The sequence below is a fragment of the Budorcas taxicolor genome, chromosome 10, assembly GCF_023091745.1.
Source record: "Budorcas taxicolor isolate Tak-1 chromosome 10, Takin1.1, whole genome shotgun sequence".
Classification (NCBI taxonomy): domain Eukaryota; kingdom Metazoa; phylum Chordata; class Mammalia; order Artiodactyla; family Bovidae; genus Budorcas; species Budorcas taxicolor.
Window position 1 is genome coordinate 12323683 of NC_068919.1, and position 27353 is coordinate 12351035.

Genomic DNA, 27353 nt, shown 5'->3' on the forward strand with positions numbered 1-27353 from the left:
CTCTTCTCTGCAAATGGAAAATATGATCCATGAGAACAAACTTGACTACTGGAATATGTGCCTAGTCACCCAGCCCTGTAACTTGGGGTTAGGTGGTGCTATGCCTCGTGCCAACTTGTGCCCATTTTCCAGAGACCCCTCTGTCCCTCTGAACAGTTAGCTCACTTTAATGGTTTAAAGACAGGTCAGCGGCCTCAGAATCAAGTACAAAATGTGCATTTATTGACATCTGTTCTGGGCCACACTGGGCTTCTAGCAAGAACAATAGCACATATAAAAGGAAGCACATTAATATAGTTAGCAACCAAGTGCAGTTGTGGATACCAGGTGATGTTTTTTCCAGATTTGGTAGAGGAAATACGATTACCTTATATTCAACAGTGTAACACTGAACATGCACTAGAGTCCCAGATTCAGCTAAGAAATGTTAGTACCATTCCAAGTAACAATATAGTTTATTTCTTTATTTCACCACCTTTTATATGTATGAACTGTGATGCAAGCCTTGCTTACATCCTATGGAGCCAGGCCAAGAAATATGCTTTATATTGGTTATTTGATCTTCAACATCAGATTATCATTAGAGGTGGGCAAAACCATGCAAAAAAAGAAAACGAAAGACATTTCCAGGTACGGCACTAAAGGAAGAATGCTTGAAGCCACAGAGTTTGCCCATGGCCAATTTCTTGTTTCTTGTAGAGAGAGAACAGGACAGTGGGGCTTTATTTTGACATGTTAGGGGCTTCGTGCCAATCAGCATCATGGGACAAAGACAATAAGTAAGTAAAGGAATGAAGAAACAAACACGCAAGTTGCACCAGAACAGATGGGCTTAAATTAACCGAGTGACAGTTTGGGCGTCAGTCCCACAAGGCTGTCATGTGAGATGGCAGAAGAGAAGTACCACAAGCCTCAGTCGCTCAGAGGCTGCTGAGCAGCCCCAGGAAACCTCAGAGAGGCCACCCCTCCACGCTGGCTACCCTGACTTGCCCGCTGCCTTCTTGAGGGCACTCTTCCCCTGACAGTGCTTGCAGGAGAGGGCTGGGCTGGCGTGTTCTGGAGGTACTGGAAGGCACTCTGACGGCCCACCTGCCTCTCTACGCAGTTAAAGGTGAGGGCCACTCCCACATTGGCCTTCATGACTCTGGAGGAGCCATCGGATGTGCCATCAAAGCACCGGCCGAGCGCAATCTCCTTGGCCGTGCGAGGGTCCTGGTCAGTGACAGTGTAGATGCCATAGTTGTGGCCCAGTGGGTCCAAGGGCGCCAGCATGGTGTACTCACTGGTGTTGTTGTTGACCGCCAGCGGTAGGTGGTTGACCAGGTACTCATGCAGCATAGAGTTTACACTGGCTCGTTGGCAACTGCCCTGGGGGATGACCTTCACCAGGGTGCGGTCCACACGGTCCTGGTCATAGAGCATCCCACTGCACTTGAACTCCAAACAGGCAGAGGAGACATTGGGCTGGTCCCTGTCCCGTGTGCTCTTCACATCCCGGATTCCATATAGCTTTCCCACCGTCCGCCGGTGGGTGCCCCCCATGTTACGGGATCGCACATTTATCTCCAGTGGCCCCACAATCTTCACCTTGATGTAGCAAGCCCTGAACTCCATTGGCTTGGGCCACCATGCCAGGTAGTCTTCAGTCCAGCTCATGGGGTCATCATCGTTGAATGGGACTGTGTTATAGTCATACCGATCCCCCTCAATCTGGTAGAACCGGAAATGAGCCGCACTGGGTGGTGCGTCCTCGCATGCCCGGAGGTTCTCAAATGCATAGATGGGTCCATTGCCCTCCTCAGCTGCGTTGGGCCGTGGCTTGGCCATGCTGATCTGGAAAGCCGTCTTCTTGACCCGTGGGTCCTCATGGTCTGTCCGGCGGTACTTGAGCTTGTTGAGGTAGGGCTGAGGGACACCAATTGCATTTGGGTTGAATTTAGGAGAAGACTCCACTGCTTCCAGTTCTTCCCCAGCCAGGCTGGCCAAGACATAGGCAGAGTAAGCATCGGGGGACTGGTCATCACAGAAGGCAGGCAGGCAGGCCCCATTGGGACCCGTGAGGACACTGTCAAAGCGGCCCCAGGCCCTGGGGTTGGAGGAGAAGCCAGTCCTCGGCTCCAGGTTGATCACAGAGACCACGACCCCCTGGATTTGCTCACTGGGCAAGAACCTCTCACTCCTGTAGGCCCTCACCTTGATGAAGCACCTCCTGCTTTCCGGGACATCCAGGTTAAAAAGCCTCCTCTCACGGATCTCCATGTTGCCCACCAGGAAGGTCCTGTCTTCCCTTCTGTTCCGCCTTTGGCTTTCAGGTTTGAAGTCACTTTCCTCCTCCCACAGCCCTGTTTCTGGGTTGAGGGACCAGAGTTTCATCATGGGCACATGCTCTGGCATCTTGACCTGGGTTGAGTCAAGATGAACCTTCACCTTGCCAACATTAAGGGACTCTGAGGTGGCTTCATCTCTGAAGTCCACAGAGAACATGCCATATGTCCGAAGAGGGAAAGTGTCTCCTTCATCATTGATGAAGTTCAGGTCACTCTGGGCAGCAGTAGCTGTGGAAATATTCCGGGGATCCAGGAAGGTCACACTGGCCTTTACTTTTCCCATGTAGGGCTCCCCATTCTGCCGGTAGAAACTCTTGGATGGGATCTCCAGCTCAGCCACAGGGTCTTCACCAGCCACATCCCCCAAAGGAATAATGTTGGTCTCCATGGCCTCCAAGGTGATGGGCTCCTTCCGCCGAAGCATCTTGATCTCATGGAACACGGCACTCCCCTTCTTATTGAAGGGCAGCACTTTGGTGGTGTTGACGAACTTCTGCATCCTGTCCACAAACGTGAGCACCAGCCTCTCTGTGTCCTGCGGGACATGCAGAGTGAACGTGCCCTTGTAGCCGGTCATGCTCACACGAGTGTTCCCCATGTACACGTGGCCGAAGCGCAGGGGTTCCCCATTGTCGGCTGCGCTGACTCGGCCCCGCACGATTCTCCGAGTCTCCGTACACCGCTGGCAGCTGCACTCCGTGGCCACCTTGGTGGGCAGCGTGTACCCGCTGCACTGGATCTCCCTCTCCTCTGTTTTGGAGATCCCACAGCAGTGCTCCACAGCATCTCGGCACCTGATCCCATTATCCTGCTGCCCTGCACAGGTCTTGACAGGGCAACGACCCACATCATAGTAGAAGGAGTTGGTGACATTCTGGAAACAGTCGTGGGGCAGCCGGATAAGGTAGCTCTCGGGGGTTGGGTTGCAAGGAATCTCATCAGGCGCTATGGAGGGAAATAGTTCAGACATTAAATGCAAGTCCTTTTCCTACACGAAAGGCACCTCAGCCTCACGTCTCTGACCTCTCTGCATGCTTTTGGGTTTTCAAAGCACTGGCATGGTCCCACCTCTCACAAACGCCTCTGAGGGAGAATGGATAGCCATTACTAATTCCATTTTATCCTTGGAGAAACAGAGTTCCTTGCAGAGACCACCACAGTAATGGTTCTCATTGGAGGAATCTTGAAAATTTGAGGGTGTTCTGAGTTACCACCCAAACTGGGAGTGCTACTGGCTTATCGTGGGTGGGGCGGGCTTGCAGTTCTGTTTTCTGGCACTGGCACTGTGTGACATAAAGAATTTTTCTACATTCTGCTTTCACATATTCTATAGACATTCACGTACATGGAAAGCATGTTTAAATGATTAGAACCTGGTATTTTATACATGGTTTTATCATGCATTGAATTTTTGAAGAATGCAACTACCATATAAAATGAGCCAAGATTGTACTTTGTTTAGCTTGGTCAAATACCAAGAACTGCTTCTTGTCTCAGAAAAATCACCTCCCTACAACTGCCCAAGGTCAGTATTCGTTGTTGTCACATTCATGGTGACTGGATTCAAGTGAAGTGTCTGACTTCTTGGTGGGTGTTTTTGTGCCATTAACACTTACATATTTAAATACATACGATTTTGCATTAAAATTATTTTTTTATATTTCTGTTTTATGTCATTAGGAGCATGTTCTATATATATATATCTTAAAATCACATGTAGTTATTATCTATAAATTTAACTTTAGTAAATTACTTTTTAGTTTAAAATATTAACCATATAAAGTACTAAGAATAACTGTGACAAGCAGGGAGCACTGGTATAATGAGCTGGGAACCGCAGTTGACAGGGTTCCACATCTCATCTGCCAAGGTCCAAGTGCCCTGTGTCCTGTCTGTCCTGAGCTGTGTTGCTCAACTTTCTTGGAGTCTGTGAAATATTCCAGAATCCTCCCAACAAATTTCCTCCTGACTTTTGTTTGGTTTTGTTTAGGCCAATTACTAAGATACCCTCCTTCCCCCTCACTTTGCAAGTACAGGTTCCTGACTGGTCTCAGCCTCTGGTCTCCCCTCCCTCAGCTCACTTCCAGAAGCCAGCTTTAATCAGGTCACCCTTTCTTGTAAAGCCCCCTCAGTTTCCCACTTCTATAACTTTGCTCCCTCTGGCCCTTGATCTGGGACGCCCCCACCTCCATACACACAGACCCTGGCCATTGTTTAACGTCAGGGGTTCACAATACTGGCCACAAATTAGAATTACCAGGGAGAGCTTTTAACCTGAGTGTTCCCAGGCCACATTCCAAATCAATCAAATCAAGCTCCCTGGAGGTAAAACACAGGCATCAGTATTTTTGAAAAACTCAACAGGTGGACCTACTGTACAACGCAGGAAACTCTGCTCCATGTTATGTGGCAGCCGGGATGGGAAGAGAGTTTGAAGGAGAATGGATAAATGTACATATGTGGCCGAGTCCCTTCACTGTTCACCTGGAACTACCACAACATTGTTAATCAGCTATTTGTGCACACATGCTAAGTCACTTCAGTCATGTCTGACTCTTTGCAACCCTGTGGACTGTAGCCCGCCAGTCTCCTCTGTCCATGAGATTCTCCAGGCAAGAATACTGAGTGGGTTGCCATGCCCTCCAGGGGTTCTTCCTGATCCAGGGACTGAGACTGCATCTCCTGCAACTCCTGGATTGCAGGTAGATTCTTTACCACTGAGCCACCAAGGAAGCCCTAATCGTCTGTACCCCAATACAGAATTAAAAGTTTTAAAAAAATGCAACAATTGATCCCAGTGGGTGGCCAAAGCTAAAAACCACTGTTTAAGCCTCCAGCAACAAGCCACAACAGTCATTCCCACCTGGAAGTTCTCTGTTTCTCTTCAGTAACATCCACAACTCCTTATCTCCTGTTTCAGCTACATTTTTGTTCTATCTCTACTGACTTGTCTCTTATTTCTCCACCCCTCCTGGAGTGGCAGACCTGTGAGGGTAGGATCAAGGTCTGTGCCATCTTTGTGTCCCAGAAAGCACAGCACTGGGCACAGCCCAGGACAGCCCAAGTTTTGACTGTTCGGTTATGCCCACTGTGGTAGGGGTTCTCCAGGGGCCCTGCCAGGCTTACCTATGACAGTCAGCCGGGCAATGCGGGACTTTGCAGCCCCAGCATCGCTCTGGGCCTTGCAAAAGTACTCCCCGGCCTGGTCCCGCTGCAGATTCCTCAGCACCAGCTTGCTGTCATGCTTGTAGAGGGAGGGGTCCAACAGTGTGTTGTTATGGTACCTGCAAGGGATGAAGAGGGACAGCCTGAGGGGGCAGTGGAAGGGCTGGTATCCTTAAGGACAGTGTCAGGAGCCAGGCAGGTGACGGACAGGTCCCTGCAGATGCCAACTCTACAACTGACTCGGTTCATTCAAGAGCACTGACTGGCCTGGGGGTCAGGGGACTTGCTTCTCAGTCTCAGCTCCACCGCTGACTAGCTATGGACCCTTGGACAAATCCTTTCACCTCTGAGCTTCAGCTTCCTGTTCCATTCATCTGAAGTAGATGCCATGATTCCTAACTGATCCGTAGAATTGTTGAGAGGATCAAATAAGATAACGGCTGTAAAATGTTTGCGAAGGGTAAAGGGCAGCCACTGGGGACTCTAACCTTGTTTGCCTTTGGGAAATTAGGACGGGAAACCTGGTTCTGTGTCCCAAGGATATAGAGTCAGGACCCTAAGACCACAGCTGCTCTGTAGGGATCCCAGCTTCAACAGGACAACAAGGCTTGCCGAGTGGCCTCAACCCTGTTGGTCCCCACTTTAAAAAATTTTTTAATTTTTTTTCATTTTTGGCTGAACCATGCTGCATGTGAGAATGTTAGTTCCCTGACAGGGGATCAAAGCTACACCCCTTGCAGTCTTAACCACTGGACACCAGAGAAGTCCCCAGCTGGCCCCCACTTTTAAGTGCCTATTCCCTGGTGATACACCAGGGCGTGTGTGTGTGTGTGTGTGTGTGTGTGCGCGCGCGCGCGCACATGCGTGTGCGCTCAGTTATGTCCAACTCTTTGTGACCCCATGGACTGTAGCCTTCCAGGCTCTTCTGTCCATGGAATTTTCCAAGCAAGAATACTGGAGTACGTTGCCATCTCCTATTCCAGGGGATCTTCCTGACCCAGGGATCGAACCCACATCTCTTGCATTTCCTGCCCTGGCAGCAGGTTCTTCACCACTGCATCACCTGGGAAGCCACACCGGAGCCTTCCTTGTAATTTTATTCTGCTGGTTATTGTCATGATTAACAACTCCAGACCCAGTGCAAGAAAGCTCTGGTTTTCCAAGAGGAGAATCAGGCCAGATAGCTGGCAGAATACTCACCAGAAATACTTGTCTGGTTTGGGCTTCCCTGTGGCCTTACAGCACAGGGACACGCTCTGCCCAGCTCTTCGTGCTTTTGTCTCAGGGTTCATCACAATGTACGGGGTTTCTGAGACAGGGATGAGAAATGGTGTTTGGGGTTTTTCATTGTGACAGGTTCTCCAGAGCCTTGCTCCCTCAGGTATTTTGACATGTGTTAAAATCTTACAATTTCACACACACACCCTGCTGCTGCTGCTGCTAAGTCACTTCAGTCGTGTCCAACTCTGTGTGACCCCATAGACGGCAGCCCACCAGGCTCCCCTGTCCCCGGGATTCTCCAGGCAAGAACACTGGAGTGGGTTGCCATTTCCTTCTCCAACACACACACCCTAGACCCCTTCTAATGGTCCTAATGGAGTCCACTCCCTCCAGCCACTCAGATGGGACCCGCTCCCATAGCCTCTTGGGCAGTATCTGGGGGAGGCAGTGGAGAACCAAGGGGACCCTGTACCAGGCAAGATTCCCAAGCATTGCCATTGAGACAGAGCCAGATGTTTCGAATAGTGCAGTACCTTTTCTTCTGATTCCAGCAGAATTTTCTGGCCATTCGGCACTGTTCCTGAATTTCCCCAGCCTCTCTCTCTATGACCTCCAAGCCTTACACTAGGAGGCAGGAAAATATCGTATACATCTGAGGGAGCAAGCCATGCCACTATCTGGGGAAGAATACTCCAAGCAGAGTATACAGCAAGTGCAAAGGCCCTGAGGCAGGAGTGTGCCTGTGTAGCTGAGGAATAGATAGGAAGCCTTGGTAACTGTAGTAGAGTGACTCAGTGGGGGTGGTGGGGACTGTAATAAGAGAGGAGAGAAGGTAAGTAATGGGTCGAGGGTGGGGAGCCAGATGATGTTGGAACTTGTGGATTTTTTAGTTTTACTCTGGGCAAGCTGGGAAGCCAGCTCTGAGTACTAGAATCCCTTTATTTAAAAGTCCAGCCTTCCCCCCCAGCCCTACCCCAGAGAACTTAAGTACCTGCCCTTACGAACTCCGCCCTGATGGTGGCCGCCTTCAGTCTGGTCTTAGGCACCGTGAGGCGGATAGGCACAAACTTGGTCTTTGTGATCTTCAGGATGCTTTTGCCATCGGGGCACAACCCGGGGACTCGGAACCTCCCACTGCTGTCCGTCTGGGTCAGTAGCTTAGGCGTCTTGGTCAGGAGGTAGACAGAAGCCCCTGAGGCTGGGGCACCCCCAGGGAGGGAGACAGCCCCATACAGCACGAAGTCCTGGCACATGCACGCGTCACACTCAGCATTCGCCTTGCCCATGGGGCAGGTAAGGTCACAGGCTGCAGAAAAAGAGGCCACATCAGGAGGGCATGTATGGATTCTGGCCCTCCTTCAGCCACGTCCCACCTGTGGAGTCCCATATGCTCCTTCTCATCCCTAGGCCTTTGTTACCCTCCCTCAGCAGCCTGCGTAACTAATTCCTAGTCATCCTTCAAGACTTAGCTCAGGACACCTCCTCAAGGAAGACTTAATTGATTCCCCTAAGTGACGATAATTGACCCTGCTCTGTGCTCCCACATTATCCTCTATGTCCCCCATCAGTGCACATAATTACTTGATGAGTGGATAAATGAATGAATGAACCTGTCTCAGTCTGATAGGCTATTTCAGCCCCAGCCCCATGCCCTACCTGGCACCAGGAGCAGGGGTGGTACCTGAACAGGCCTGTTCCATGCAGTGCCGGCCCTCCTCGGTGGCCTCACTGCACAGTGACACTGTCTCCGCCAAGCAGGTGCGCGTTCGGGTCTGGACCCCAGGGTGACCACAAGCAGCAGAACACTTGCTCCAGGGAGACCACAGACTCCAGAGGCTGTGCTCTGTGTCTCGGCGCAAGGATCCTACAAAGAAGTCCAGCAGGCGGTCTGACTTCCCTCCCAAGGGGACTCCATCAGGATGTCTGACCCTGAGGCTGCTTTTTCTCAGAGACCCAGTCCTCCATTTACATCCTAGATGTCTTTGATATTTATACTTCCTGCAAGGATTTTTCCAACAGATGGACACCAAGAGACTTGAGGAAGTGATAGCTCTTAATTTTTACAATGACACCACCAAATGGGCTATAGGTGCCCCTGAAAGGGACTTACTGGCCAAGCGCTGGGACTTTGATGTGCTGTCCTTGGACGTGGAGGACAGCATCATCTTTACTCTCTCCCAGTGTGAAGACAGCCGCTGCTCCTGCAGAAGGGGCCCTGGGAAGTCGAGACCTGGGGCCTCGGCAACATCAAGCCCCCTCTGCCCATACTCCTCATCCTTGATCTGAGGCCTCTGTGCAAGAAAACGGGGGCCTCGAACCTCACCCTGAGACATTCCGCAGCCTGGGTTCCTGATCCAGGTGACTGCCACAGTCACCTGAGCCTGCAGGGCCAGGCCGTGTGCACTGGCGGAACCCCAGGAAGGGAGGATGCACAGTCAATAATGGACAGGCCTGAGCTGGCTCTGAATTACCTAGTATGGGGAGAGAGGACAGAAAGAGCATGAACTCCTGGACTCTGCAAACACAGGCCTGGGTTTAAATCCCAGCATTCCACCGACCAGCCGTGTCATTCCAAGAAGTTACCTAACCTCTCTGAACCTGGAATGACTTGTCAAAACTGAGATTCCTCACAGTCAGTTGTGAAAGTTGAGTAATGGAGATAACTAGCAGCATCTGGCACAGAGGAACTAAAATAGAAATGAAAACTTAGTGGGCATTCACCTGCATTAAGCCCTCTGCATTTATCATCTAATTTAATCCTCGTAAAAACCCCCATAAAGTGAAACGGTTAGTCGCTCAGTCACGTCCGACTCTTTGCGACCCCATGAACTGTAGCCCACCAGGCTCCTCTACCCATGGAATTCTCCAAGCGAGAATACTGGAGTGGGTGGCCGTTCCCTTCTCCAGGGGAATCTTCCTGACCCAGGGATTGAACACAGGTCTCCTGAATTACAGGCAGATTCTTTACTGTCTGAGCCACCAGGGAAGCCCAAAGCCACCCATGAAGGTATATTATTACCTCTCTTCCACATGTGAGAAACCCGAGGCTCAGAGAGTTTCAGAAAATCTGCCTAAGGAGCACAGTAGAGACAGTGGGCCCAGATTCAAAGCAGTCCAGCTCCAGAGCCTGTGGTCTTCCCCATCAGTAAAATGGATTGAAGGGAAACTATCCATCAACACAGAACGCTGTTGGGAACATGGTGGCTCTCATGAAACTAACGGGTTATTATGGAGCTGAAGCACGTGTATGTGTGCGATGTCCAGTTTCCATGGCCAGATGCAGGCCCTGGCCTCCCTGTGTGGAGGCTGGTGAGAAGCAGGGCGTGGGGGCTGGCCAGGCTCACCTGGAGGGCAGAGGAAGCGCACGGTGTAATTAGAGCAGTTCTGGCCGGGTCGCTGCTCCCTGTTGAGGCACCAGAAGCCCTCGAGGGGGCTGCCATGGACCACTTGGCCGGTGCTGCCTGCGGGCTTCCAGCTGGTGGTTCGAGCCTCTAGCCGCAGGGGCCGAGCGCACACCCGGTCCCCATAGTAGAACTGAATGGCATCCAGCCGTTCGTAGTCACCCTGCCCACCTGGGTGGTCAATGTTGAACCAGGTCGTCCACTCCCCAGGACCTGAGAGAGAGCCAGAGAGAGCCAGGTGGGAGGCAACCGGGCCCCAGAGCCCCCGGTGAGCTCAACCCCGCTACCCCTCACCCGCCCCTCACTGGTCTCAGGCCCCGCCGCATCTCTCTGCGCAGCATTTCTAGAATCTCTTACCCTTCTGCACACCCTACTGCCAAAGATTCTCAGCAGCCTGGCTATACCATGTCAATAACTTCCTGCCTGGTGTCTCTACCTCCAGCTTCCCCAAACCATCCCAACCCCTCTTCAATACTACAGTCAGGGCGAGCTTTCTCCATGCAGCCTGGGCCACATCACTCCCAGCTTTAACTCCCTTAGCCAGCTATTTAGGTGCTGACGAGCTGGTATCTTGGAGAAGGAAATGGCAACCTACTCCAGTGCTCTTGCCTGGAGAATCCCAGGGATGGGGTCGCACAGAGTCGGACACGACTGAAGCGACTTAGCAGCAGCAGCAGCAGCAGAACTGGTATCTCCACCCTCCTCTCTCTGCTCTCTCCCTGCCAGTCTGTGCTTTGGCCCCAGCAAGCCCTACAGCATTCCTGGGATCTATCAGGCAGCTTCATGCTTCTGAGCTGTCCTATATACTTGGTCCCTCTGCCTGGACAGAGATGTTGGCCAAATATCCTTTTTCTTTTTTTTAAGTTCCCTGACCAGGGATTGAACCCAGACTCCCTGCAGGGGAAGCACCGAGTCTTAACCACTGGACTGCCAGAGAAGTCCTCACATGCCTTTTAAAAGTGGATTTCTATGGAAGTTCCCAAATGGCTCAGTGGGTAAAAGAATCTGCCTGCAATGCAGGAGATGTGGGTTCAATCCCTGGGTCAGGAAGATCCCCTGGAGAAGGGAATGGCAACCCACTCCAGTATTCTTGCCTGAAAAATCCCATGGACAAAGGAGCCTGGTGGGCTAGAGTCCAAAGGATCGCAAAGAGTTGGACACAATTGAGCAAAGCATTTTGTCTATGGAACCCTGACATTGTCCCCTGACTGCAGAGACTCTCTTAACAAGCTCAGTAAAGACCAACCCCCTCACCCCCATCAGTCCCTGCTCCAGCCACAACTCACTGTCCAGGAGGTTGGCAGGCTTGGCAAAGACGCCTGAGGTCCTCTTCCCAGGCTGGACTCTTCTTACTGACTGAGTGAGCATCATCTGCCTCCCTGAGGGCCAGGAGGAGAAGTGAGAAGCCAAGACAGTTACAGGGGCCTAGCAGGGTCCTGCTACTAGCTTCTGGGACGTAGGGAAGCAGGGTGATGTGGGGAACGGAACATGAGCGCTGGGCGTGAGTTCAGAGTCTCACTCTGCCATTGACTGGCTATATGACCTCAAAAGCTGTATTCTTTTAAATTTGCTTCCTCATAAAATAGAGCTTTACCCTGTTTACAATAGCTAGGAAATGGAAGCAACCTAAATGTCCATCAGCAGACGAATGGATAGGGAAGTTGTGGTACATACACACAATGGAATATTACTCAGCTACAAAAAAGAACACATTTGAGCCAGTTCTAATGAGATGGATGAAACTGGAAACGATTATACAGAGTGAAGTAAGTCAGAAAGAGAAACACTAATACAGTATATTAACACATATATATGGAATTTAGAAGACAGTAATGGCCAACCATATATGCAAGACAGCAAAAGAGAAACAGATGTAAAGAACAGACTTTTGGGCTATGTGGGAGAAGGCGAGGGTGGGATGACTTGAGAGAATAGCATTGAAACATGTATATTACCATATGTAAAATAAATGAACCGTGCATGTTTTCCATAAATGAAGCAGGGCATTCAAAGCCAGTGCTCTGGGACAACCCAGAGGGATGGGGTGGGGTGGGGTGGGAAGGAAGAGGGAGTGGGGTTCACGATGGGGAGACACATGTACATCCATGGCTGATTCATGTCAATGTATGGCAAAAAGCACCACAATATTGTAAAGTAGTTAGCCTCCAATTAAAATAAATAATTTTTTTTTTTAATAGAGTGCCTAGCAATCACCGCATCACAGGGTCATGGTGCCTTTTCAGGATGACAGTGAAGGCAAAGGGACCTGGCATGCAGTGCATGCCCAACCAGCATGGTTCTCGTTTCCCTTTTGTTCTAGAAATGGACCGTGGGATGCTGCAAGGCAGCTGGGGCTTCTCCTGTAAGGTCTGAGCCCATTCTCCTTAGCAGAATGGAACTTTCCTTTCCTTATCTTATAAAATGGAGATATTCATTCCCACAGCACATGTGGTGGTCCAGTCGGCATAAGGATTCCATAAGGAAACACAAAGTCTCTGAAGTACATGGCGATTGAGACTGTGAGCCCCAGACACTGCCACTTCCTGACTGTGTGACCTTGGGCGAGGTACTTAACTCATCTGACCCCTCATCATAAAGTAAGGATAATAATAGTCCCTGTCTCAGAGGATTATAGGGATTAAATAAGCTTCATAAAATCCACTTAGAATAATGCCTAGCACAGAATGTTTGCTCCATTTAGCTCAAGACCTGGACAATAGATGCCCACTTCCCTTCTCCTGGCAAAGTTTGACTTTGAGAATCCACCCTCACCCTCATAGGATCTGCCTGGAGGAGTGGTCCTTTAATTTTTTTTTTTGGCCACACCATGCAAGCTGTGGGAGCTTAGTTCCCCAGTTAGGGACTGAGTCAGTGCCCCCTGCACTGGAAATATGAAGTCTTAACCACTGGCCACCAGGGAAGTCCCAGTCCTTATAGTTTTCTGATCGCAGCTGGTGAAGTCTCCCTGAGGAAGGGTATAGGGACCTGTGAGCCACAGGCAGCAAGCCTCCAGGCCCAACCCACCTGAGGCTGAGTTGGAGGCTCCAAAACAGAAAGGTGAGAGGGGAGCAGAGGCCAGCAAAAGCTTCAAAAGGTAATTAACTCTCACATGAGAGAGTCAAATTAGTATTCTCTTTGCTGCTTAACTGGGGGTGATAGTAGCTCTTTAAATCAAACTAATCTGATCTCCCTTCTGATTGCTGAATGTTAATCATCTTCATCAACAAGAGCTGTCAAGGCAGAAAGAGCAAGGCAGGAGGTGGGCCCACAGAGGGTTTGGCAAGCTGCTCGGACAGCCTCTGCTCCCGCATCTGCAGTCACAAAGCCTGTAGTGCTCATAGCTCTGAGAGAGAATTCTGAGCATTTTTTGCTTTACCTGAGTATGTGGCTAGAAATCAGGAAAAGAAAGGGAGGTGAGAGAGAGTATGCAGCCTGGTGCTGTGAGCTCTGATGCTCAGATGCCTCGGGGAGCCCACCGGGCAAATTCTCTCCACCTGTTCCCTGGCGAACTCAGAGTTACCAGAGAATGGGGTCTGAGGACAAGGAGACCAGAAGGGGTTCTGGTGTCTCTGTGAAATTCGGCCACAGGGTCGAAATGAATTTTCATGAAAAGTAAAATCAGATCTCACCCTAAATCCAGATGTGAGAACTCAGGGATTCCTTTTGCTTTGGCTATCAGGAAGCTCAGAGCTAAATTTAGCACTCAGGGGCATTGGTAACCCTCTTCCTCCTTCTGAGTGACATCTTATCCCTCTCCTCATTTTAAAGATTATGTTCTGTGAGTTTTAATATTGAGACCTATCTCAAACCCTTTAGGAAAACAAGCAGGGTATAAACTATGAATAAATAGATAAACCAGCCTCAGGTCTTAGTGCCATGGCTATAGTTTAAGGCAGGTGCAGAGTTGGGTCCCAGACCAAATGTGACTTCCCTATGGAAAGTAGCAGCTTAGAGAGACAGGAGGTACTTAGCCCGTACCCAACGCTGAGGTGATCTCCAGAACTAGGAAGAACACGCAGGCCTTGGTCCCCGCCATCTTTTCCCCGGTCCTGTGGGGAATGTGGCAGGAGCTGAGTGAGCGTTCCTCCACAGAGCTGGAGTCCCTAGAATGCAGTCCCTGAGAAGTTTCTCAGATCAGTGACCTGCAAAGAAACAAAGCTTATCAGGTTCCATATCTCTGAGCTGACTCTGAGGTTTTCAGCAGAACTATTTCTTTTCTTTCTTTTAAAAAAGTTTTTATTCATTTATTTTTTTGGCAGCACCTCGCCACATGTGGGGTCTTAGTAACCCAACCAGGGATTGAACCTGCACCCCCTGCAATGAAGCATGGAGTCTTCACCATGAGACTGCCAGGGAAGTCCCCAGAAATATTCTATTTCTTGACCTATCAAAGGTGAAAGGTGGACAGAATGAAGTCTTGTGAGGATGATACCTGCCCACATTGCAAATCTGGGCAGCTTGGAAAAGGCAGAGAGTCAGAATCTCAGTTCACATAAGGCAGACCTGGATTCAAACCCCAGGTCCAGGTGCTAGGACCTCACCTCAAGATGGGACATAAGGGACAGTTGGCGTGAGATGTTTCCTTGCCAGTAAGGGGGTGCCTGTGCTCACCCCGAGCAGCCTCTGGGTGACTCGTTAATCACTTCCAAGACCCAGGCTTGGGGACCTGTTTTGCTGCCCTTGGTGGGACTCATGTTCCTGCACAGCAGGGCTGCATATTAAGGCTGGGCAGCCCCTGCCCCGACTACAGCAGCCTCTCACAGGACAGGCAAGCTGGAGGGTGCAGATGCTTCAGACACACCAGCTCCATGAACACATTCCCAGATGTGCACAGGCTGCAGATGAACACATTTCTGGCCTGCTTGAGAGTCACACAGCCAGGAGCCTGCTGGAGGAGAGCAGAGGGGACCCACAGGGAGGGGCCGGGCCCCCCAGTAACTGCTGAGTGGGGGTTAGGGGCCGCAGGAACAGGAAGAGGAGCTCCCCTGTTCTCCAAGAGGTCTGGTAATAGGGCCAGGACCCAGGCTCCCGCTCAATTTTCTCTCTCCCCAGACCTCTGGCCAACCCCGATTCTGACCAGTGCCCGGAAATTCAAGAGGGATTTGCTTCAACCTCCGAAGTCCAGGGTGTGGTGAGAAAAGGGAGATTCCTCCTTTCTGGAAAAAAAGATTCAAAAGCACTTAGTTGTCCCAGAAGAACAGACCAAGCCCACACTGCAGACCATCCAGCTCTAAGGCCACTAACTCCGCCACCTGTCTCTCAGCCCAAAGAACGGAGTGCAGGGCCTCCAGGGTCCCCAGCTCTTGTGGGTCTCACCCCCAGCTCCCAGGATCTGAGCCGAGGGCTGAGTGCTCCCCAGGGCCTGCACGGCCCTCAGCCTGGGACTGCTCTGGGACTGTCTGGAGCCAAAGTGGCTTGAGGCACCTTGTGGAAAAACCATTTCCCATCTGGCAGCCCATGGAAGTTTCCTCAGCATATGCTCTGCTGGTGAAGCTCCCCAGTCTGCAAGTCTCAGAGAGCTCAGACAAAGAAGGCTGGCTGACCTCAGGAAAAAGGGAGAGTACCCAGAGGTAAGAGACCCTGACTGGGGCCTCTGGGGGCCCCTATCCTCACGTCGGGGAGGGAGAAGACTTGCGGCCAGCTCCAAAGAAAGGCGAGTCTTGTCTGGGGGAGGTGAGGCGGCTGATCGGGGGGTGCCCTAGGGTAGCTGAGCAGTGCAGGGACGGGCTAAGGAGAACAGGAGCGGGGCTCACCGTGTCTTGAGCGGGACTCCTCAGCTGGGGGGTCCGAGTTTTCCTCTCTCCAGCAGGCCAGCCACCGGGCCTTATATAGCACAGCTGGAGGCTCAGCCTGTGGCAGTGCGCCAGGGGAAGCAGCCGCGAAACCAGATCTGAGCCTGAGGAAGCTCAGCCTTCTCCTCCCCTCCCCACATCCCCAGCAGCTTCCAGAGGCCTGATTTCACTTCCAGATCCTCAGGGGGAGATGCCGCAGGGCCTGGGGATGGGCCAGGTGGGCAGCTGCCCGGGGCTCCATAGGCCAGAGCAGAGGGATGGGTGGGGAGGCAGGGGCTCGGGGAGCAGCCCTGGGGAGGGGCCAAGAGGAATTCTACGTGTGGGCAGCGCTTCATGGCTCAGGGGGTGGTATGCTCTTGCCTAAGCTTTGCCTGCTGATCCCCAACATTCCCCTGGCCCCAGCCCACCTATGCAGAGAAAGAACTTTGCTGCCCTTAGCACATACCCCGAGTTCTCATAGGCACACAGATCACCTGACCTCTCATCTAGGGCTGCCTTGTCTGATTGGGCAACTACTCAGATTCTGTGACTCTGAGGGAGCGCTCAGGGACCCTCCGAAGGGACAAGGGGCAAAGCGATTGTGGGGCCAGGAGGAGAACAGTTCTTTCCTACCCCTTCCTGCCTTCATTTGGGTGCCTGCCTATACCCAATGGATCCGAGAGGAATCCCTGCATATGGATTCTCTGAGATCGTGCCAGATGCTCATATATGTGCAAGTGTGTGTGTGTGAAATTGTGTGTGTGTGCATGTGAGAGTACTTTGGGTATGGGCACCCACCAGCAAGGAGCAGCCGCCTTACCCACAGGTGGCGTAAGCAGCTGCTAGTGTTTCCAGACTTTAGCCGCCTCCCCCGCGGCATGAGCTTGCCTCTCCTCACAGGCAGCAGTTCTATAATTGTAGCATGCATTAGAAACCCCTGAAGAGCTTATGAAAGCACAGATGCTGGACCCCACACCCAGGCTTTCTGGTTCAGTAGATCTGAAGTGAGGCCTGAGACTTTGCATTTCTTTTTTTTTTTAGACTTCGCATTTCTGACAAGCTCCCAGGTGATTTTGATGGACTAGTTAACGGACCACCCAAGGAGAGAGTCCCAAGTGGAGGCACCAGATGGGGAGGGGGTGAACCAGGGAGACAGCAGGAGTTGCCAAGGTTTGCCTTACATTCCAGGCTCATCGGGCCTAGGCTGGGCTTTCTGCCTTATGCAGGGCCTGGAGATGGAGGCCTGGCCCATGTGGCCCTCCACACCAGTGTCAGCTCCCTCTTTCCACACACTATCAACGAGCACCTGTTTGGAGCAGGCTCTAGGCTCAGTACTGGCAGGACATAGGGAGAAGATATTTCCATGATTTCAGAGGGAAAAGCCCTGTATGGAAATGATCTGCAGTGCAGATCATTGTGTGCTGCAGTGCACACTTATTCAGCTATGTGTGTGTGCTTGTGTGTGTTTGTGCCTTTCTCTATAGGTATGTGCCTGTGTGTATGCCATATGTATGTATACATATATGGGCCTCCCTGGTGGTTCAGATGGTACAGAATCTGCCTGCAGTAGAGGAGACCTGGGTTTTGATCCCTGGGTCAGGAAGGTCCCCTGGAGAAGGGAATGGCCAGTCACTCCAGTATTCTTGCCTGGAGAATTCCATGGACAGAGGAGCCTGGCGGACTCCATGGGGTTGCAAAGAGTTGGACATGACTGAGTAACTAACATTCATTCACTCATATATATATATATATATATATATATATATATATGTCTTTCTCTCTGTGTGAATGTGTGTGAGTGTAAGCAAGGGTTTAGGAGCTCTATTTCCCTGAGCATCGTCCTGGACAGGAGCTGTTGGGGGAGAAGCGGATGGAAGTGGAGGAAGGATATTGAGTAAAGACAGCCCCAAGCAGATCCAAGGCACGGACCTGGTTTGCTTTTTCTCCTGGAGCCTCCTGGTTTCCCTCCTGGCCCCCAGATTTTGGCCCAGAGATTCTGTAGCTAGACCAAGTCTGGTCCAATTATAGTCAGAGCCAATCCATGGAGCAGCTTTAGTCTGAACTAAGTGAAGGCAGAGTGTGAACCGAGTGAAGACCCTAAGAACTCTGCTGGTCTGTGGACAAAAGCTGAGCCCCAACAGCCTGATCGGAGGCTAGGAGAAAAACAGGAACTTGGGAGCCCAAAGTAGAATACTGGTTCTATTGCTAATTCTGATGTGTGATCTTGGACAAGTATTGACGCACATGACTCTGGACCTCCTACGCAGCAGGAGTTCAGACTGAGAGAGCTCTGAGGCCCCCAGCAGCTCTTGCAAGGTTTGATAAGATGCTGACAATGAATACAACAGAAAGGAGAGAAGAAAAGAAATGACAGCTCCAAAGACTCTCACCAGAGGTTAGGCCAGAAGCCAGAGAAGTCACCTGACCACAAGACTGGATAAGGAGAGCAAGGTAGATGGGAGAGGAAGGCACGCGGGAGGTAAACCAGAGGACAAGAGGTCAAAGTCAGGGTAATCAACTTCTTTCCCGGGCCTCTATCACAGAGTACATGAAAGAGATCTCCCCAGCCTGCCTTCTCCTTCTGTAGCAGGAGGCAGGAAGCCTAGGACTTGGCAAGGGAAGCCCTTTAGGCCATGATCCCTGCCTAGGTGTCGTTGCTTGGCCAGGAACTCACATCTCAGGCCCCATTTACCCTGCCTCAAGGGTAGGGTGGTAGGGTAGATGGCCAGAGGGTCTTGTCATGGTTGGCACAGGGCTGAGCTAGAACCCCTGGGCTCTGCTAACCTCCCTGCCATTGGTGTCCTTCTAGCTCATCTCCTCCCACTTCTCCCGTTGAAGAATCCTTTTCTGTCCCCAAGAGGGACTGAGCAGCTAACTGCACAGGGCTAGACTGGTGGAATCTGAGCCCACCCCACCCCCTGCTCCCAGGACGCCTTTGAGGGAGAGGCTGCTCCTCTCCTTGGCCAGGACCTCAGGATAGTGAGGGCTAGGGAGGCGGCCACAGATCCAGACTGTCCAGGGCCTGGCCTAGCTGGGTCAGCGCCAACCATGAGTGGCCACCTGGGGCTCCTTCAGGCCAGGCCAGTCTGCTGCAGCTCCAAGCCCTCTCCTGGAACACACAGCAAACCCATCAATCACCCCCACCCTTGTCCAGGGGATCGAGGGGCTTGGAATCCAGTTTAGCCAGGCCATCTGTGACCCAAGCCTATGGCCAGGGGTCTCCACCCTGCGGAGGGGAAAGAAACTTGGGAATACTGGGAGGGGTCTGACATCATGCTGGTGGCTCCAGAGGAAGGGATCTGTCTCCGACTCTCTGACCACCTCGCCTATGCTCCCATCATCGCCCCCTTGTGGCCTGAGGAGGCTTTGCAGGCCTGGGGAGGAATGAGCCACTGCTGATCCCTGGGGACTGGAGGACTTCACTGCAGCTCTGAACGACCCTCAGGGGCTGCTGACCCAGTATGTATGGAAGTCGAGATACCCAGAGTCTACAGGAGTGGGAGAGCTCACCCTCTGACCCTGTTGGTCTCCTCCCTGTCCTAGATACAGTCTGTCACTTTTCCCACCCAGTGCCTTTACAGTTCTGTTCCTCAGCTTCCCATCTTCCTCCCCACCCACGTGAATGTCCCCCATCGTTCAAAGCCCCATCTCAATCTCCCTGCTCCTGCCCTCTCTGACCACCCAGACCCACCTTGACTATTGCTTCTCAGATCTCAGATGATAATGTTCAGCACCCTGTAATTCACAAGGCACATTTGTGATCATCACCCCATCTTCAGCCTCACAGCTGGTCTGCAAGACAGGAATGATGACACCCATTCTACAGAGGGAAAACTGAGGCTCAGAAAGGTGAAATACACTCCAGCCGTGTGCTCCTCAGTGAGAACATGCTAGAATACTCTGGCTCTGCCTGCCTGGCACACACATCCTTCTTCTCATACACACACTAATTTCAAAAATGTCCCTATCTAGTATGATCCAGCTATCTATCATATTGTGGTGGATTAAATATGGCCACAAATTCTTTGCAACTCTCCCATTATGAGGTAGAGTTTCCTTACTCACCCTTTTGACCTGGACTGACTTTGTCACTTACTTTGAACACAGGAATGACAGAAATGACACTCAAGAGATCTTGCCACCTTCACTCCCTAGGAACACTCTCCTGAGGCCACCATATAAAGAAGTCAGTCTGTTCTCCTAGACGATGACAGGCCACATGAAGGAGAACTGAGACCCCCAGCCTACAGCCAGACATGTACAGGACGTCTTGAACTTTCTACCTCAGCAGTTGCATAAGTGAGCCAGGTAAGTCCAGCAAAAGAATGGCCTAGCCACCCACAGAATCACAGGAAATGATAATCATTGTTGTAAGGCACTAAGTTTTGGGGTGATTTGTTGTACTGTAACAGATAACCGATATACACACTCAGAGGCTTCCCAGGTGGTGCCACAGTTAAAGAACCCGCCTGCCAATGCAGGAGTTATAAGAGACAAAAGTTTGATCCCCAGGTTGGTAAAAACCCCTGGAGGAGGGTATGGCGACCCATTCCAGTATTCTTGCTTGGAGAATCCCATGGACAGAGGAGCCTGGGGGGGCTACAGTCCCTGGGGTTGCAAAGCGTCAGACATGACTGTGGCAACTCAGCACACAGTTACACATACACACTAAGGGTAAAAGAGCTTCCAGCTGCAAGAGACAAAGCACAACTCAGATTGGATTATACAGAAAAGGGGTCTAATGTTTGTGAAAACTGAAGTCCTGGGGAAAATTGGATCCAGGGACTCAAATAACATCATCAGGATTGTTCTCCTTCCCTGTCTCAACTGCTTTCTCTGAGATGTTTTTTTTTTCCCCAAGGAGGCTGTAGCAGAGTCTGTATTTTCCCAAGTTGGCTGCAACAACAGCTCCCATTGTACATGTTCATGTACAAGGTGATTGCCTTCTTCTGCCATCAGGAAGTAGAATCTAATTTCCCTCCCCTTGAATCTCAGCTGGCCTATGACTGACTTCTAACCAAGAACGAGGTGAACTTTTAAGGCTAGGTCAGAAAAGGTCCTACAACTTCCACCTGGGATGTCTGCTCTGGGGAAAGCCGGCTTACTTCCCAGAGACCACCAAACTGGAAAGGCCTGGTGTCGGTGTAATGGTAGGAGGTCCCAGCTGAGCCCAGTCTTCCAGCCCTCACCATGAAGGCACCAATTATATGAGTGTAGCTCTCTTGGACCCGCCAGGCCAGACCAGCTCATCTACTAGATGAGTGCCACAGAGTGGCCTCAATCCAACTCATTGTTTTTTGAATTGCCCAGTCAAGCCCTACATGAGACCCTGACCTATAGAATTCTGAGGATATGAGAAAATGATCATCATTTAAGCCACTAAGATTTGGGGTAGTTCGTTATGCAACAGTAACTGAACACATGTGGTATCTTCCAGAAGATCCAGGCTCCTTTCTAGCATGTCTCAAATCTCCAATTGAAAAAGCATGACTTCTGTGTTCCAGCAGAAGTCCTAGGAAAGGCTCTCTCTGGCCCCTTCCTGTACCCGTAACCATGGGGGTGGAAAGCTCTGATTAGTCCACTTCTGGAGGTAGGGGTAGATCGTCTCACTGGAATCACAGGGACTGATTTTTCCCAAAGAAAAACTGTGATGTTGTCATCAAAAGTAGGAAGAATGGATGTTAGGAAGCGAAAAATGACACATACCTACCAAAAAGACAACCACAAACCAAAAAGTACAACTCCTACTTCAGGTTGAGTAGGAGTCAACCTGAAATGTCTAACTACTAAACTTTTTTTTTAATCCAGATTCTTTTTAAAAAATTTATTTGTGGTTTCACTAGGTCGTTGTTGCTGTGCGTGGGCCTTCTCTAGCTGTGCCACACAGGGGTTCCTAGTCGCTGCAATGCACAGGTTTCTTGCTGCAGGGGCTTCTCCTGTTGCAGAGCACAGGCTCTAGACACACGGGCGTCAGTAGCTCTGGCGCATGGGCTTAGTTGCTCTGTGACATGTGGGATCTTCCCTGACCAGGGATTGAACCCATGTCCCCTGCATTAGCAGGCGAATTCTTAACCACTGGACCACCAGGGAAATCCCTCTGACTACTAACTAATCTTGTTACTAGCAGATGAATCTTGATATCAAAAACCACTTTAATAGCTGTCAACCTCAGCATTTACCCTCCCTTTGTTCTTCGGCAAACCTACCCATGAATCACTTCCTCTCACCCTGTAACCACATCAGCACTTCCCAGAAGAGCTAGGCAAAACTGAACAACTCTAACAACTCCAGCTTAGAGAATGAAAGAAAAAGAAACCTTCAGAACCATGCAAGTCACGCGTAGCTGCACACACTGTGGCCTGCTGGTCAACATCTGGTCTTATGAGGGTGTGCTGACTCTTCAAAGGTTGTAGGTGGGGAGCAGATACTCTGAGAATGGGCACAGTCTGCAGATGCCCCAAAACATGTCCAGTAGGGCCCTCCACCTTGTGTAACATGCACACTGTGTTCATGCTCCTCAAACTTAAAAAAAAAAAATGTCCCCTTAGGACTTCCCTGGTGGTCCAGTGGCTAAGACCCCACGGTCCCAATATAGTGGGCCTGGGTTCGATCCCTGGTTAGAGAACTAGGTCCCAACTAAGACCACAACTAAGAAAAACTAATGCGCCACAGCTAAGACCGGGAGCAGTCAAATAAACAAGTAAACATTTTTAAAAAAGGTCACCTCACTGACCTATGGTGCACTCACCATGGTCTCAACCTTGAGTTCACACATGGCATCTCTAGTGCTCCCCACACTTACCACAAGGTGCTCACACCCACAGAAGCCCCAGCGTCTTCACCACTGACTGTGGGCGTCACCACGATGCTCCCCAAGCTGTCATGGCGGGCTCAGAGTCACCAGTGTCTCCACCTCACTTCCAGCGTCTCCCACACTGAGACCTTGTTCTGTTCACTGCACAAATCAGTGAGCTCACATTCTACACGTGGACATCAGCGTGTCCCACAGTCCCCTCGCCATGTGTCTCAGGGACACCCCCACTCACAAGTTTGTGTAGGACTAGGGGGTTCACACTTATCAGGGAGTCATGGCAAGAGTGTTCACACTCCCCTCCTGGACCAGTCACACTCAGTGTGATGCATTTGCCCCAGGTGTTCATCAAGCTCACCCTGAAGCATCTGACAGCTGCCTGTTTCCCGCCTGCAGCAGGGATGGGCACACCCTGTACCAGGGCTGAGATGAGGCAGATGTCGGGTGGATGTCCTCTCAGACCGTACATTTCCAGGACCCATGGCCGTTTAATGGGATAGAACTGCGGAAAGTGGAGTGTGAGGAGCCTCCCTCTTTCTAAGCAGAATATTTCACCCACACAACACCTGGGCCGTAAAGATTTGGGCCCCCAGATGGCCCTGGGAAACAGGCAGCCAGCGGAATGGAAGTTAGAAAGGCCTGGGTGGGCAGGCTTAGCCAGACAGGGAGGGACAGCAGGAGACAGCAGACATGGGCCTGCACAGATCGTCCTCGGTGGGTTGACTCTGTTTCCAGAAACAAAGCAATGTTCAGGGTGGCCGAATTGAGAAATTACTCCCACCCCCAGGAGAACAGTAGCTTGGAGGACAGAATGTTGGCCAGTAACAGGAAAGGCAAAGAAAGGGAAGACGAAAATTGAATCCCTCTTCTTTTTACTTTTCTTTTACTTTTTCTTTTTTTAAAAAAATTACTTATTTTATTTGGCTGCAACCGGTCTTAGTGGTGGCACGCAGGATCTTTGGTTGCAGCCTATGGGATCTAGTTCCCTGACCAGGGATTGAACCCCAGGTACCCTGCATTGGGAGCTCAGAGTTTAGCCACTGGGCCACCAGGAAAGTCCCCTCACTTCCCATTTTTAAAAATTGAAGCATAATTTTTAAATGAGTAGAAAATTCTATGATTGTTTACAAATGCAGACAGTCTTGTACCCACAGTCACCATCAAGATACAAAATATTTCCCTCATCTCAGAAACTCCCTTTGGAGTCAGCCCCCTTCCCTTTCCCCAGCTGCTGACCACCACTGATCTGTCCTCTTTTCCTGTCATTTTACTTTTACGAGAATGTCCTGTAAATGGAATTCTTTGGTATGAGCCTTTTAAGTCTACCTTCTTTCACTTGGTATAATTATCCAGGTTGTTGCATGTGTCAATAATCCATTCCTTTTCACTGTTGAGTAGCATTCTATTGTATGGATACGCCACAGCTTCTTTGTTCGTTCACCAGTTGAAGGACATATGGGTTGTCTCCCAGTTTTTAGCAATTATATTTTAGCTATGAATATTTGTGTACCAATTTTTGTATAAACATGTTTTTCTCTTTTGAGTAAATATCTAGGAGTGTGATTGTTGGGTTATAAGTGAAGTGTATGCTTAACTTTATAAGAAACTGCCAAACTATTTCCCAGAGTGATTATTCCATTTACTTTCACACAAGCAACATGAGAGTTCCAACTGCTCAGCATTCTCATTAACACTTGATACTGTTAAAATTATACCTTTGGCTGTTTTTAAGCCTTTCCAATGGTTGTGTAGTGTGTCTAGTTTTAATTCACACTGCCCTGGTAACCAATGATGGTGAGCAGCTTTTCATACTCTTATTTGCCATTTCTATGTCTTTGATGAAGTGTCTATTCACATACTTTGCCCATTTTGTAATTAAGTTATTTGTTTCCTCATTATTGAATTCTGAGTGCATCTTATATATTATAGATACAGGTTCTTTATCAGATGTATTTTGAAAGTATTTTCCCCCAGTAGCTTGTCTTTTTTTTTTTTTTTTTTTTTTGCTGCAAAGCACAGCATCAGAACTTCCTGACCCAGGATCAAACCCGTGCCTCCTTCAGTGGAAGTGCAGAGTCTTAACCACCAGATCGCCAGGGGACTTCTTTTCTTCCTATGCCTTTTGAAGAGCAGAAGTTCTTAATTTTGAAGTCTGATTTATCAATTTTTTAATTTTATGGATTTGTGCTTTTGGTATTAGATCTAAAAATGTTTGCCAAAACCATGGTCACAAAAATTTTCTCTTGTGTTTTCTCTAGGAGTTTTAAAAAAAATTTTAGATTTTGCCTTTAGGTCTATTTTCACTTTTAACCAGCTTATGCACATGGTGCAAAGTCTGAGTCAAGCTTCATTTGTTGTGTGTAGATGTCCAATTGTTTTTGCCCTATTTGTTGAAAAGACTTTTTTCTTCATGGACCAATCCCTTCCCCCATACTGCAGCTCTTCAAGTCACTGATGCCAGCACCATAGAGCTTTCTCCATGTACAAAGGTCAGTAGCATAGCAGGAACAAAGGCCTCTTTTGCCTGATTCCAAAACAGGTCTGTAATTGCCCAGATAGGCAAACTTTTCAGTGGAACAGTTCTTTTAGCTTTCACTTACAGCCCTTCTGTTCTCCCCAGGACCCAGATGTGGGTCTACTGAGAAATGTCCAGGAGATGGCTGACTTTCAAGCACCGTGCTGTGTCCAGAATTGTCCCTGCTCTCCAGTGACTTTCAAATCTCCTTGGAGGCCCTTTGAACAGAGAGGGTTTGAATCCTCTTGTTGTTTACTCACTCAGTCGTGTCCAACTGTTTGGCGACCCCATGGACTGTAGCCCACCAGGCTCCTCTGTCCGTGGGGTTTCCCATGCAAGAATATTGGACTAGGTTGCCATTTCCTTCTCCAGGGGATCTTCCCAACCCAGGGATCGAACTCATGTCTTCACATCTCCTGCATTGCATACAGGTTCTTTACCACTGAGCCGCCAGGGAAGCCCTTTGAATCCTCTGCACCCAACTAATCAGCTTCCATCAAACAGCAGAATACCCTGAACAGGCAGCAGCTGCCTTTACCTTTCGGGCTGCTTTCATCTGTCATTTTCCTTGGAGCCAGATCATAACTAGCAAAGGAGAAAGCACACTGTGCAAGGTATCCCAGCCTTCTGCCAAGGCCTGGCTCTTGGGGACGCTTGGGAACCTGAGTCAGCCTCGAACCCAGGCCCGGTCTCTTAATTTCCCATCCTCTGATCTTTCTGTTTTCTCACAGCGGCCTCTCTACAGCATGCAAGACAGAGTTGGCTGCTCTTTGGCATGCCAGGGAGATGAGGGGGCTCTTAGCTAGTTATACAGTTTAACAAGAATGATGACTCATTCAGGCCCGTCTGAATAAAAAGCAAGCTTGTAAAGACAGCTGAAGTCAGAAACTGAGCTGAGGGCGGCCAATCTCTCACATGCTGCCTGAATGTTTCTCCAGAATGTTTCTCCAGTGGAGCAACTGCTTCCTTCTGTATGGCAGCTTCTCTCTGTACCTTGCTCCTCACAGGTCCATCTCCTGTATTTCCTTAGTTCACATTCTACCAGGAGCCATTATGATTGGCTCAGCTAGTTACTATCTCCACCCTTATTGGGTGGAGCTTTTCCCAAGAAGCACATTTCACCAGTCACCTGCCAGTGGGTGGATAGGCTGGGTTTAGGTCAGATGCTCAGCCTGAGCCAATCAGTGGCCATTCCCAAACACCATGTAACAAGTGCTTTCCTGAGTAGGGAGCAGTGGGCCCCCAGTTACAGCTAGATGGGGATCCGGGGTGTGGTGGTACCGTTAAGGTTACAAGCACAATATGAGAGTTTATCATCATACCTGAAACAGGCAGTTGCGCCTGCTGAGCATTCCAGCCTACCCTCCTCTCCAGCCCACCCTCCTCTCCAGCCCCAGCCTCACTATTTCCCACTTAGCCCCACTCTGAGTTGAGCTCTTTGCTCCACCTGGAAATGCTGCCTTCCTTCACCCGACGTAAACTTCTGAAGAGGAAGGCCTGTGCCTTATCTCTGTGTCTCCAGCCCCTGGTTCAATGTGATAAATTCATAGATCTGGGACTTGCCTGGCATTCCAGTGGTTAAGACTCTGCCTTCCAACGCAGTGGGTGCAGATTCAATCCCTGGTCAGGGAACTAAGATCCTAAATGCCTTGTAGCCAAAAAAAAAAAAAAAATCAAAACATAAAACAGAAACAATATTGTAACAAGTTCAATTAAGGACTCTAAAAGTGGTCCATATCATAAAATCTTTTAAATAAAATAAATTCATAGATCCTCAAGAGGAAAAGGGATTTACCCAAGGCCATTCATAGAGAGAGGGGCAAGTCACAATGGAGCCCAGGTCTCCTGTTCCTCTAGGTTCCTCTAGAAACGTCTAGGTTCCTCTCTGCCTCCAGTAGACTCCATGGCATCCCACTGAGATGTGACACTAGGCGTCTGCAGTCCCAGTTCTGGGTCCGGTGAGGCTTCATCTCTGCCCTGAGGCACATCTTCCCTTGAGGATGCACTCCCAGTCCTGACCCCTGAGCAGCTAAGTCCACTCTAGGGGTGAACATCCTGCACTGCTTCAGGGAACTTCCAGGGGATGCTCAGAACAGACCCGCAGGTAGCCTGACCCAAAGTTCCCAAATATTCTACTTCCCG

At 50.1% G+C, this 27353-nt stretch overlaps 1 protein-coding gene across 1 annotated transcript; it reads right to left on the reverse strand.

Annotated features, from left to right (window-relative positions):
* Positions 1-202: 202 nt before the first annotated feature.
* Positions 203-15905, reverse strand: CILP (cartilage intermediate layer protein). The gene is made up of 9 exons (XM_052646596.1): positions 15868-15905; positions 14093-14256; positions 11401-11493; positions 10058-10327; positions 8395-8577; positions 7705-8019; positions 6693-6801; positions 5454-5611; positions 203-3272 (listed from the first exon to the last, which is right to left on the reverse strand). Exons 2-9 carry the CDS (start codon positions 14148-14150, stop codon positions 913-915), a joined length of 3546 nt encoding a protein of 1181 aa, XP_052502556.1. The 5' UTR covers positions 14151-14256; positions 15868-15905; the 3' UTR covers positions 203-912.
* Between the last annotated feature and the right edge of the window lie 11448 nt (positions 15906-27353).

What these genes read in the sequence shown, in the direction of transcription:
- CILP (XM_052646596.1), bottom strand. Translation starts at nt 14,150, where the DNA reads ATGGCGGGGACCAAGGCCTGCGTGTTCTTCCTAGTTCTGGAGATCACC. An exon ending in GGAGATCACCTCAGCGTTGG is followed by an intron (nt 11,494 to 14,092) that starts GTACGGGCTAAG and finishes CCTGGCCCTCAG; the next exon opens with GGAGGCAGATGATGCTCACT. An exon ending in GCCTGCCAACCTCCTGGACA is followed by an intron (nt 10,328 to 11,400) that starts GTGAGTTGTGGC and finishes GCTCTCTCTCAG; the next exon opens with GTCCTGGGGAGTGGACGACC.